This window comes from Nansenia antarctica (genome assembly GCF_963989245.1).
Source record: "Nansenia antarctica genome assembly, chromosome: 5".
NCBI classification, from domain to species: domain Eukaryota; kingdom Metazoa; phylum Chordata; class Actinopteri; order Argentiniformes; family Microstomatidae; genus Nansenia; species Nansenia antarctica.
In genome coordinates, this window is record NC_137690.1 from 73,462,361 (window position 1) to 73,475,734 (window position 13,374).

At 56.3% G+C, this 13,374-nt stretch overlaps 1 protein-coding gene across 1 annotated transcript in view; it reads left to right on the plus strand.

Moving 5' to 3' along the window:
• Positions 1–3,679: 3,679 nt before the first annotated feature.
• Positions 3,680–13,374, plus strand: part of cica (capicua transcriptional repressor a) — a gene marked incomplete at both ends in the record, with an annotated part of 21,896 nt that continues 12,201 nt past the window's right edge. The window contains 6 exons of the mRNA XM_080531954.1: positions 3,680–3,758; positions 3,915–4,557; positions 4,609–4,666; positions 4,877–8,141; positions 12,253–12,384; positions 12,911–13,064. Of these exons, the coding sequence (XP_080388080.1) occupies positions 3,680–3,758; positions 3,915–4,557; positions 4,609–4,666; positions 4,877–8,141; positions 12,253–12,384; positions 12,911–13,064 (4,331 nt within the window). The remainder of the gene's footprint in view (positions 3,759–3,914; positions 4,558–4,608; positions 4,667–4,876; positions 8,142–12,252; positions 12,385–12,910; positions 13,065–13,374) is intronic.

Here is a 13,374-nt window from a genome sequence, read left to right on the forward strand (position 1 = left end):
TTATTAACACTCCTTCATAATACTCTTTAGTCTCTTCTCAGGACACATTATGATAGGAGTCTGTCCTTCATAGGGCTCGCATAGGGGCCTTGTTTCCACTTTATAGCCACCAACCACTGGACTTTTTTTTGTTTTGTTTTATTATTATTGTAACAAAAATGTTGCGTTTTCCACTCGGTCGTGATGCGGTGCGTGTTGCCACTGTGTTCCACCGACTGTCACGGTGCGATCGGCCACATTAATAACGTTATTGCTCTGCCTTGGGTGACCGATATGAAGTAGCCGACAGACTGTTACAATGTATCAGAGGAGGTGTCTGTTAGCATGACTTTTTTTATTATGATAACATTCTCATATATATATATAGGCCCCTATAGAAGATGCATCGATGTTATAGATGTTTGTTTACTAATACGATCCAGGCTGTTTATAAACATTAGATGTGTTTAATAACATGGTTGATGAGCGTTGCTGTGTGAAGCGGCCTAGCGGGTGAGTGTGTGGAGGCCTGGTGCGTCAGGAGAGCTGCTCAGGGCCTGATAGTACTACTACACACACACACACACACACACACACGCACGCACGCACGCACGCACGCACGCACGCACGCACACACACACACACACACACACACACACACACACACACACACACACACACACACACACACGGTACTATTCAGCACTGACGACATTCTTCCTATCGTTTGCATTTTTTTTTTTTTTACAGTGCAGCTACACCATTTTAGGGGTCGGATTAGTCCAGTAGTGTCGTAATTCAATCAATTCACATTGGGGAGAAAGTCAAAGTGAGGTGTAAGTTTGTGTCTGTTGTGTTAACCGGCTTAACTAGTGCGTGTGAGAGTCGAGAGTATTAAAGTAGAGTATTAAAGTAGAGTATTAAAGTAGCCTGTTACTGTTGTGCCAGATGTATTAACTGTTATTATACCACTGTGTTAGTTTGCATCCCCCAAATAATGACCGTTATCACATGCTAATAACCTTCCTAGTACATAATAATAATAATAATAATAATACATTTTATTTATGGCCTTGACCTTACAAAACATAGTTATAAAACCACACATCAAAACATTATAAAACCAACAAAGCAAACTCTGAAAAAAAAACACACAAAAAAAACAGCAAAGTCAGATATAACAACAAACCAAAAAAAATACAGCTTGTCAAACCAAAATATGCCTTTATTGTGAAAAGGTGTGTTTTAAGACTGGATTTGAAAGAAAGTGGAGAGAGTGTCAATTAGGCTACTACATACTGTACATACTTAAGCAACATCGATCAGTATTTTGCGTGTGTTACATTTGACATCTCCAGACATGAGTAGGATGTTTTTCTTCCGTGTCACACGAGGGGAAAGTCGCTTGGCGCCGTCGTGTTTGACAGTGTTGTTATAGTGGCCTTCTGAGCAACCTCAACATTGTGCAACCTGAAAGACTGAGAGGCAACACGTTATTATATGATGACGACGTATCAATGTAATCTCCTCCTCTACTTAATAATATTTACATGCTCAGTCACACACAACACACACACACACACACACACACACACACACACACACACTCACACTCCACGGCCGACTGTGTCTCTATGTGCTCTTGTCAAAACAAAATGCCGTTACACAATTGATTTGGTGCAGGAGGAGAGGAGAAGATCTGGATGATAAATGAAATACATTGTCCTGAGGACATGTTTAAACATGTGTCGGTGTTACAGACATCCAGTCCCCTTTGGACGAAGCAGAGGAGAGTCAGACTCTCGTGCTCGTAGACGGAGATCCTCGTCTCCTGTTTGAGCTCTGCTGGATCATAATGACAGGAAATGTGTTGAATCATGATGTTGTGTGTTCAGAAAGTCCTCCTCGGGTTTCAAAAGAAACTGCCGGGACAAATGACCCGTAATGTAATGGAAAGCAGTGATACGCACGCATACACACTCACTCACACGCACACACACACCTACACACAGACACACACACACATACATACATTCACACGCACACCTACACACTCACACACACACGTACACACACACATACACACAGACACACACACACACACACATACACACATTCAGACACGTACACATACACACTTTCACACACGTACACCTACACGTACACATACACACTTTCACACACGTACACCTACACACAGACACACACACACACACACACACACATACACACACACATTCACACACACACACACACACACACACACACACACACACACACACATTCACACACACACACACACATACACATTCACACACACACACACACAGACACACACACACACATTCACACACACACACACACACATTCACACATACACACAGACACACACACACACACACACTCCTGACAACAACCAAAGTAACTTGTTGGTTCTGAGTTAGGCCTCTCCTTCGCCACCTGCGTAGGTTGGCAACATGGACGCCGCCTCTTCTCTCGCAGATGTCATGAAACTGGTGTTAAAAAGAGAGATAGAGAGAGAGGGGGGGGGATAGAAAGGGAGTAAAGAGAGATAGAGAGGGGGTAAAAAGAGGGAGAGAGAGGGGTAATGAAGTGGCAGGAAGTTAGGTAATGGCCCATAACAGGAAGTACAGACGGAGAGACGGAGGGTTGGTTCAGCAGCGAAATAGATAAAGGTCACGGCAGAGACAGACATGGGCGAGAGAGAGAGAGAGAGAGAGAGAGAGAGACTCAGAAATGCGAGTGAACGAGGAATTCCCCCGCCTTCACTGCCCCAGCCAAGAAACCAGTGTGTGTGTGTGTGTGTGTGTGTGTGTGTGTGTGTGTGTGTGTGTGTGTGTGTGTGTGTGTGTGTGCTCAGACTTGTCTGGGCAAGCACTTCTCAATGTGCTCTCCTCACTATTCTGCTGTACTATATAGTTATATCGATATTGCGTTACACTACATTATATTGTTTTTCGTTTTTATTTAGTTTTAAGTTATTGTCACATATGGTGTTAAGGTATGATTGTAATGATGATGTAATACACCACATTATGTCATTTATACACATTATATTAATTAATATGTTTTAGGTTTTTGTTTGGATCCAACAGTAATATCCAACAACAATACGTCTTAAATTATTTAACATGCAGCCTAATTCGACTGGAAAATGATTTACCAGTACCATGCATATTTTAAAGGGAATTTAGAATTTTAGAATTTTTGAATTGAGAATGTTGTTTTTGTTTTAAATGATGCATGTTGTGTTTAGCTTCGGACATGGCTGCTACTATACCTGTCCTGTCCAGTCAATAGCCTTTGTACGTGTCACAATGCCCAGGCCACATGAGTGACTCCCGGGTCGTTCTCTGCTCTGTTTCAGGTCCGGAATAAGGCGGAAAGACCTGGAGACGCAAGAGACACCAGGAACCCAGGATACCAGGAATCAGGGATGAGAGGAAAGAGAGGGACAGGAAGAAGAGCAGGAAAATAGAAGGAGGAGAGAAAGAGAGAGAGAGAGAGAGAGAGAGAGAGAGAAAAGGTTTTGGGAGAGGAACCCCCCCCCTCCCCCCCCCCTCCTAACAGCCCCCCCCACCAGAAGGCCCTAGGAAAGGCCCTCTTGGAAAACAAAAACAACAACAACACCGCACAACAACAACAACCAAAAAAACACACAAATGCTCAAAAGAAGATCATGAAACCCATCAAGAAGCAAGGCCGCCGCTCCCCCCCGTCGACGCGGGCCAAAGGCGGGAAGCGGCGGGGGGGTGGGGGTGGGGGGGTGCCGGGTGGCGGCGGGGGGGACAACGGCAACAACAACAACGGCCTGTCGGACCCCGACAGGAGAGACGAGTCGGACGAGCATCAGCAGCAGCAGCACGGCAGCTACGTCTCCCCCAAGAGGTCGTCCTCCTCCCACTCCCCCTCAGAGTCCTCCCCCGAGGCCGCCGTCCCTCCTCCTCCCAGGGGGGTCGACCCCCCCGCCCACAGAGACGAGAGGGGGGGTCCGCCGCGGGTCCCTGAGGCGGCGGTGGCGGCGTTGGTGGCGGTGACAGGGGAGGAACGTCCCGGAAGCACCAGCAGCAGCAGGTCCCTGGGGGGCGACAGCAGCAGCGGCGGCAGCGGCAGCAGCAGCAGCGCAGCCAGCGCTAGCAACAGCCCCAACCCCTCCTCGTCCAACCGCAAGACGGCCACCTTCAAGGCCCGCGTGCCCAAGAAGAAGTACACCTCCGAGCACTGCGCAGCCGCTGCCGCCGCCGCCGCCGCTGCCTCCGCTGCCGGGAACCACCACCAGCACCACCCCCCCCCACCACCCTGCCACCCGGGCGCAACCACAACCACAACCACGCCCCTGCAGAACAGCGGAGGTGTCGGTGGAGGTCAAGTGGTCAGTCAGGTGACCGCGGGTCCGGTGTCCGTGGCGATCGACACCGACAGCCAGATCATCAGGAGACCTTCAGCGGAGGACTACCTAACCCTTCCCAGACCCCCGCAGGACAGCACCCCACCCGGGCCCCTCCCGCTCCCGCTACCAGCCGCCTGGGGGGAGGACCGGGGGGAGAGGGAAAGGGGGTCGGGGGCGGTACCGCCGGAGGGGGTGGGGGGACCGGAGGTGGACCCCAGCCCCCCCATGCGCTGCTCCTCCACCGACACTGCCAGCGAACACTCGGCCGACCTGGAGGTCAGCGACCCTCCTCCGCCCCTCCTCCCCCTCCCCCTGCCGCTGCCTCTGCCGCTGCACCCAGCCAACCCTGCCAACAACAACACACACACAAACAACCACCACCACCACCACCACACCCTGGTGCTAGCTAACCCTAACCCTAACCCTAACCCCGCCCCACCGCCCAACCCCCACCCCCTCAACACCACCACGGCCCCCCAACAACAGAGCCTGACCGACGCCCTGAACGACGCCATGGCCAAGGGCCTGAAGAACCAGCGGGTGCTCGCCAGGCAGGCCAGGAAGGTCGGTGGCGGCGGCGGGGGCCAGGAGGGGGAGGGGGTAGAGGGGAGGTGGGGGAGGGAGATGGACAGGGGGGGCATGGACTCTGTGTTCCGGGCGGGCGTGGTGCGGAGGGTCAGCGGGGAGCAGGGGAGCCTGGAGGTCCAGCTGAACGGGGAGAAGCCCCTGTGCCGCTACCCGTTCCGCGAGGGGGGGCCGCAGGAGGCCGTGGACATCGTCCTGGACGCCCCCCCGCCCGGCGCCCAGCCCGTGCCCGTCGGCACCCGCGTCTGCGTGCCCTTCGGGGGTGCCGAGGACGGAGGGGTGACCGAGGGGGCGGGGGGCGTGGGGGTGGGGCCGCGGCAGTGGTACAGAGAGGGCCTGGTCACCCAGGTGGACACCCACCCCGCCGTGGCCAACCCTTACCGCGTGCTGCTGCTGTGCGCGGACAGGGGGGGCGGGGGCCTGGGTGGGGGGGCGCCCCCCCCTGGCGACGACGACGAAGAGGAGGGGGGGGGTCCGGACGCCACGCAGGCCGTGTGGGTGTCTCGCCAGAGCCTCCGTCTGCTGGTGCCCCCCTGGGACCTGGACCTGCCCGCCGCGGGGGGTGGGGGGCCGGAGGGGGCAGAGGCCGACAGGTGCCGGGAGATAGAGAGGGAGAGAGAGAGGGAAAGGCTGAGAGAGAGAGAGAGGGAGAGGGAGAGGGAGTGCGACCGGGAGGAGATGGAGGTGGAGCAGGAGCTGTGTCGCCTCAGCCACGGCATGGCGCTGAGCGCCGGGGTGGCGGGGTCCGTGCTGGGGATGGGGGGGCTGGTGTTCCCTGGGACGGCCCCCCCCTCCTCGTCCTCCTCCACGGTCAGCTCCCCCGTCACCCCCGCCTCCGTGCTCAGCCTGCTGCCCGTGAGGGACCACCGGGACAAGGACCTGGAGCTCCAGAGGAAACAGCAGCAGGAGAGGGACAGAGGAGAGAGGCCTAAACACCACCAACACCCCTTCATGCCCCTGACCCCCGAGGAGGACATCGAGGTGTCCCACTTTAGCATGGTCCCCCTGGGCGTGGGGGTGGCGGTGGGCGGGGGGGTTGGCGGCAAGGCCCTGGGGGGGGTCTCCCAGCACCGGCACATCCTCTCCAAGCCCCCCGGCTACCTCAGCCCCCACCTGTCCGTGGTGCGGGGGATCGGCACCCCGCTGGGCGCCCACCTGGCCCTCAACCCCCACCCGCACCCCCACCAGCCCCCTCCCTCGCCCGTGCTGCTGGGCCTGGAGGCGGCCGCGGCCGCCATCATCGCCGCCCCTCAGCTGCCCCCTCTGCCCCCCATCTCCTCCTCCTCCACCACCACCTCCTCCTCCTCCTCACGGGGATCCCTGGAGAAGACGCCCTCGTCCGGCTCGACCGGTGGCGGCGGCGGCGGTGGAAGGGAAGGAGGCGGGGGCTCGGGCTCCGGCTCGGGCTCCGGATCCTCCTCGCGCTCCAGGACCCCCCTGACGGCCGCCCAGCAGAAGTACAAGAAGGGCGACGTGGTCTGCACTCCCACGGGCATCCGCAAGAAGTTCAACGGCAAGCAGTGGCGCCGGCTGTGCTCCCGCGAGGGCTGCTCCAAGGAGTCCCAGCGGCGGGGCTACTGCTCGCGCCACCTGTCCATGCGCACCAAGGAGATGGAGGCCAGCGGAGGCGGCGGGGGGTTGGGAGGAGGAGGCGGGAGGGACCGGGGAGGGGCCAGCAGCACGGGTACCCTCACCCCGTCCGACCTGCGTCTGGGCGGCGGGGGCCGCACCAGCTCGGAGTTCGACTGGGACGAGACGTCGCGGGACAGCAGCGAGGCCAGCAGCCGGGGGGACTCCCGCCCCCGCCTGGTCCTGCCCTCCCTCCTGCCCCAGGACCTGTCGCGCTTCGACTTCGACGAGTGCGAGGCGGCCACCATGCTGGTGTCCCTGGGCAGCTCGCGCTCGGGCACGCCCTCCTTCTCGCCCGTCTCCAACCAGTCGCCCTTCTCCCCGGCCCCGTCCCCGTCGCCTTCCCCGCTCTTCGGCTACCGCTCGGCCACCTTCAGCCCCATCGCCGCCCCGCCCCCGCCGCTGTCCCTGGCGCCCGGCGGGGGCCGCCGCCACCGCCACCTGAGCGGCACCAAGATGGCCGCCGGCCTCATGGGGGGGCTGGTGGAGAGGGGGGTCATCGGCGGGGAGCAGCAGCAGCGCCACTTCTCGGGGATCGTGCCCACCTTCCAGACCAACCTGACCTTCACCGTGCCCATGAGCCCCAGCAAGCAGCGGGGCAAGCCGGACGCCCCGCCCCCTCCGCTGATGGCCGCCACTGCCGCCGACTACGCCATCATCAACAAGCAAGTCTCCTCCTCCGGCGACCCCCAGCAGATGGTGTGCGACCCCGGGGTCCTCCCCCTCGCTCTCGGCCTCGGCCTGGGCCCCGGCTCCTTCCGTGTCCTCTCCCCCCAGGGCCACCCCCCTCCCCCCGGCTCCTCCCTGTCCGCCCTGTCCTTCCCGCGCCCGCGCAGCTCCGCCAGCCGGCCCCCGTCCTCCGCCTCCACCCCTCCCCCCATGCTGGTGTCCCCCACCCCGCCCTCCCCCTTGCCCCTGGGGGAGCCCGGCGGAGGAGGCGGCCCCCGACGCATCGTACCGCTGCGCGACTCCCCCGTCATCGTGCGGAACCCGGACGTGCCGCTGGCCAAGTTCTCGGACGGGGGGAGGCGCGGCGGCGGAGTGGGGGAGGCGGCGGGAGGGGGGGGGAGGCGGTCCCGGGAGCTCAGCCAGCCCCCCCCCCACCTCCTCCTCTCCTCCACCCCCGGCCTCCTCCAGGCACCCGTGCCCATCAACGGCGCCACGGCCGCCAACGGCGGGGGTGGGGCGGTCCTCCTCCGCAACCCCGCCTCCACCCTGGTGCTGGTGACCTCCTCCCAGTCCCTGACCCCCCCGGGGGGGGGCGCGGCAGGGGGCCACCCCACGCACATTGGCCCCGCCCCCAGCGGACCCGTCTCCAGCTCCACCTGCGGCCCGGCGTCCGGTGGGGGAGGCGGCTCAGGGGGAGGGAGGGAGAGGAAGGGGCCCGGAGGCCACCAGGACGGGGTGGGGGGGGAGGGCCTCCCTCAGCCCGTGGCCTGCCACCCCTCCCCCACCGCCCTGCTGCCCCTCATCCTGCCCGCAGACTCCCCCCACCCCGTCCCCCGCAAGGACATCATCATGGGACGGCCCGGCACAGGTGAGAGAACCACGGGAGACTGGGGGGGGGGGGGGGGGGGAGGATGGAGGGGGAGGCTGGAGGGGGAGGATGGAGGAGGGGGAGGGGGGGAAGCTAGGGGGGAGGAGGCTGGAGGGGGAGGGGGGAGCCTGGGGAGGGGAGACTGGAGGGGGAGGGGGGAGACTGGAGGGGGAGAGGCTGGAGGGGGAGAGGCTGGAGGGGGGGAGACTGGAGGGGGAGGGGGGAGGCTGGAGGGGGGAGAGACTGGAGGGGAGGGGGGAGGCTGGAGGGGGAGAGACTGGAGGGGGAGAGGCTGGAGGGGAAGGGGGGAGGCTGGAGGGGGAGAGGCTGGAGGGGGAGGGGGGAGGCTGGAGGGGGAGGGGGGAGACTGGAGGGGGGGAGGCTGGAGGGGGAGAGGCTGGAGGGGGAGGGGGGAGACTGGAGGGGGGGAGACTGGAGGGGGAGAGACTGGAGGGGGAGGGGGGAGACTGGAGGGGGAGAGGCTGGAGGGGGAGGGGGGAGACTGGAGGGGGAGAGACTGGAGGGGGAGGGGGGAGACTGGAGGGGGATGGGGGAGACTGGAGGGGGATGGGGGAGACTGGAGGGGGAGAGACTGGAGGGGGAGGGGGGAGACTGGAGGGGGGGAGACTGGAGGGGGAGGGGGGAGACTGGAGGGGGAGGGGGGAGACTGGAGGGGGAGAGGCTGGAGGGGGAGGGGGGAGGCTGGAGGGGGAGAGGCTGGAGGGGGAGGGGGGAGGCTGGAGGGGGAGACTGGAGGGGGGAGACTGGAGGGGGAGGGGGGAGACTGGAGGGGGAGAGACTGGAGGGGGAGAGGCTGGAGGGGGAGAGGCTGGAGGGGGAGAGGCTGGAGGGGGAGAGGCTGGCGGAGGAGGCTGGCGGAGGTAGAAATGGGAGGACGGGGCTCGTAGTGAGGTATCGAACGGAATGAGGAGTCTTTCAAACACATTCCCACACACACACACACGCACACACACACCCACACACACACACACATACACACACACACACACACACACACACATAAACACACATAAACACACACACACTCAGACCTCTCAATAGCAGACAATTACCCATTCTTCGGCAGGTCGCCAAGGCCACGTCCAATGGGTTTTTCCTCTAGTACTGAGCCGCCAAGGAGTAATCGTATCCAGCGTTGTCATGGATACTGTGTACTACATTAGCATTAGTGCCTGTTAGCGCTGGAGTGTCTGCTTTGTAGACGCTAGTGTACAACACACACACAGACACACGCACACACACACACACACACACACACACACGCACACACACACACACACACACACACACACACACACATTCTTTGGCAAGTGCCTTAAGATAGATGGTCTACACAGACACATTAATGATCTACAATCTATCAACTGCACCTCTGTTATGATATGACTAACCTCCTAGGGTTAGATGTATAGTTAGTTAGTTAGCTAGTTGGCTAGTAAGTTAGTCAGTCAGTTAGTTAGTTAGTTAGTTAGTTGAACATTAGCTTGTTGATATGATTAACCTCTTAAATGTAGATGTATAGTTAGTTAGTTAGCTAGCTAGTTGTTTAGTTAGTTAGTTACTTAGTTAGTTAGCTAGTTAGTTAGTTAGTTGAACATTAGCTTGTTGATATGACTAACCTCTTAGATTTAGCTGTATAGTTAGTTAGTTGGTTAGTTAGTCAGTTAGTTAGTTGGTTAGATAGTTAGTGCTTGATCATTAGCTTGTTGATAGTACCCTTCTATAACCTCTGAAGCGATATAGCATTTATAATGTCCTTAACGGAGCCCCAGTGCTATGGTAACACCCTGCTATGGTAACTCTCTGCTATGGTAACACTCTCGTCTGTTAAGACGGGAACACAGGGTGTGTATTCTGTCTGCCTCCGCCTGATCCTCTTCAACACAACGCTTCTTCATACTGATTACTTAAAATATGAATCTATAAATAATAATACACAAGCATTTGCATAGATTAATGTGGTTTCCGTGGTCTCTGTAAGCTGGGAAATTGGCTTTTGGAGTATAACCATAGCAACTGTGGAGTCTGTGTTGACACTGACTGCAGTTCATGTGAGTTTGAATGTGTTTATCTTAATAACGTGTGTCAGGAAAGATGTGTGGTGTGTGTGTGTGTGTGTGTGTGTGTCTGCTGTCTCTGTGTGTGAGGTGTGTGTTAGTCTGCTGTCTGTCTAAACAGATGAAACGTGTGTGAGGTGTGTCTGAGGTGTGTGTGTGTCTGCTGTCTCTGTGTCTTAACAGATGAAAGGTGTGTGTATGTATGTGTGTGTGTGTGTGTGTGTGTGTGTGTGTGTGTGTGTGTGTGCTGTCTCTATGTCTAACAGATGAAAGGTGTGTGTGTGTGTGTGTGTGTGTGTGTGTCTGCTGTCTCTGTCTTAACAGGTGAAATGTGTGTGTGTGTGTGTGTGTGAGGTGTGTGTGTGTGTGTGAGAGTGAGGTGTGTGTGTGCTGTCTCTATCTAACAGATGAAAGAGGAGGGATGTTTGAAACCTTCTCAGGGTGACCATTGAAACCCATGTAGCTGCAAGAAGCCACACCTGGGGGGTGTTCCATCAATGTCGCTAAAGGAAAATGGAAGAAATGGAGAAAAAAAAAGAAAAAAGTCTGACATTTTTCATAATAAGCCTGGATTTTCCTTTAGCGACGTTGATGGAACACCCCCCCAGGGGTCCTAGCCAGGGCACAGAGCCTTAAAGGGGAAGTTTCTTGCCCGACTTCCGTTTTCATGTGGATTTCTGTGGAAATTAGGTTATATGAGGGTATATGAGGGTATATGAGGGTATATGAGAGTATATGAGGGTATATGAGGGTATATGAGAGTATATGAGGGTATATGAGAGGGTATATGAGGGTATATGAGAGGGTATATGAGGGTATATGAGGGTATATGAGGGTATATGAGAGTATATGAGGGTATATGAGGGTATATGAGAGTATATGAGGGTATATGAGAGGGTATATGAGGGTATATGAGAGGGTATATGAGAGTATATGAGGGTATATGAGGGTATATGAGAGGGTATATGAGAGGGTATATGAGAGGGTATATGAGGGTATATGAGGGTATATGAGGGTATATGAGGGTATATGAGGGTATATGAGAGGGTATATGAGGGTATATGAGAGGGTATATGAGAGTATATGAGGGTATATGAGAGGGTATATGAGGGTATATGAGGGTATATGAGAGGGTATATGAGGGTATATGAGAGGGTATATGAGAGGGTATATGAGGGTATATGAGAGTATATGAGAGTATATGAGGGTATATGAGAGGGTATATGAGGGTATATGAGGGTATATGAGGGTATATGAGAGGGTATATGAGGGTATATGAGAGGGTATATGAGAGGGTATATGAGGGTATATGAGAGGGTATATGAGGGTATATGAGAGTATATGAGAGTATATGAGGGTATATGAGGGTATATGAGGGGTATATGAGGGTATATGAGGGTATATGAGGGTATATGAGAGGGTATATGAGGGTATATGAGGGTTTTATATGAGGGTATATGATGAGGGTATATGAGAGGGTATATGAGGGTATATGGAGGGTATATGAGAGGGTATATGAGGGTATATGAGGGTATATGAGGGTATATGAGAGGGTATATGAGGGTATATGAGAGGGTTATGAGGTATATGAGGTATATGAGAGTATATGAGGTATATGAGGGTATATGAGAGGGTATATGAGAGGTATATGAGGGTATATGTATGAGGGTATATGAGATGAGATTAAGGATAATAGCATCATAGCACCATAGCATCATAGCCATAGCATCATAGCATCATAGCATCATAGCATCATAGCATCATAGCCATCATAGCTAACCCACTACCTAAAAAATAGGCCGCCAGTAAACACTCAAACAGCATTAAAAACCATTGACTGGGACATGTTGACATTGAGTGTTGCTTGCAAGCAAATATAGACATGGATATTGATTGATTAATATTGAGTGATATTGATGTAGACAAGTTGCAAAGTTCAAGCGCTAGTTTTAGAAACGTACTGTTGACACCAGACATGGACCCATGTAATGAAGGGTACTGAGATGTCCCGCCTCTTCCTGTTCCTCCCTCAGTCTGGACCAATGTGGAGCCCCGCTCGGTGCCGGTGTTCCCCTGGCACTCATTGGTCCCTTTCCTGGAGCCCAGCCAATCAGGGGCGCCCGCCCAGCCTGCGGACGGCCAGCAGCTTGTCAATCAGAGCAAAGGTGACTCTCTCCTCCCTCCTCTCTCTCCTCCCTCCTCCCTCCTCCTCCTCTCTCCTCCCTCTCTCCTCTCTCCTCCCTCCTCCCTCCTCTCTCCTCTCTCCTCCCTCCTCTCTCCTCCCTCTCTCCTCTCTCCTCCCTCTCTCCTCTCTCCTCCCTCCTCCCTCCCTCCCTCCTCTCTCCTCCCTCCTCCTCTCTCCTCCCTCTCTCCTCTCTCGTCCCTCCTCCCTCCCTCCCTCCTCTCTCCTCCCTCCTCTCTCCTCCCTCCTCCTCCCTCCCTCCTCTCTCCTCCCTCCTCCTCTCTCCTCCCTCTCTCCTCTCTCGTCCCTCCTCCCTCCCTCCCTCCTCTCTCCTCCCTCCTCCCTCCTCTCTCCTCCCTCCTCCTCTCTCCTCCCTCCTCTCTCCTCCCTCCTCTCTCCTCTCTCCTCCCTCCTCTCTCCTCTCTCCTCTCTCCTCCCTCCCTCCTCCCTCTCTCCTCCCTCCTCCTCTCTTCTCTCTCCTCCCTCCTCTAATGTGGTCTCTTGTCCAGAGCCGCGGTGCGGGGTGGCCCTGGTGAGTGACGGGCGGACCGGCCCCCCAGACGCAGAGAGGGGCTCCCCCTCCCGCCCGCCCCCCCCCTCAGACAACCCCCCCGCGGCCAGGGGCGGGGCCGACAGCGAGACGGAGAGCGACGCAGACGACCCGTAAGTACGACCCCTGATGATGTCATCAGTTACTGTGATGATGTCGTCAGTTACTGTCATGATGTCATCGGTTACTGTGATGATGTCATCAGTTACTGTGATGATGTCGTCAGTTACTGTGATGATGTCGTCAGTTACTGTGATGATGTCATCAGTTACTGTCATGATGTCATCAGTTACTGTGATGATGTCATCGGTTACTGTGATGATGTCGTCAGTTACTGTCATGATGTCATCAGTTACTGTGATGATGTCATCAGTTACTGTCATGATGTCATCAGTTACTGTCATGATGTCATCGGTTACTGTG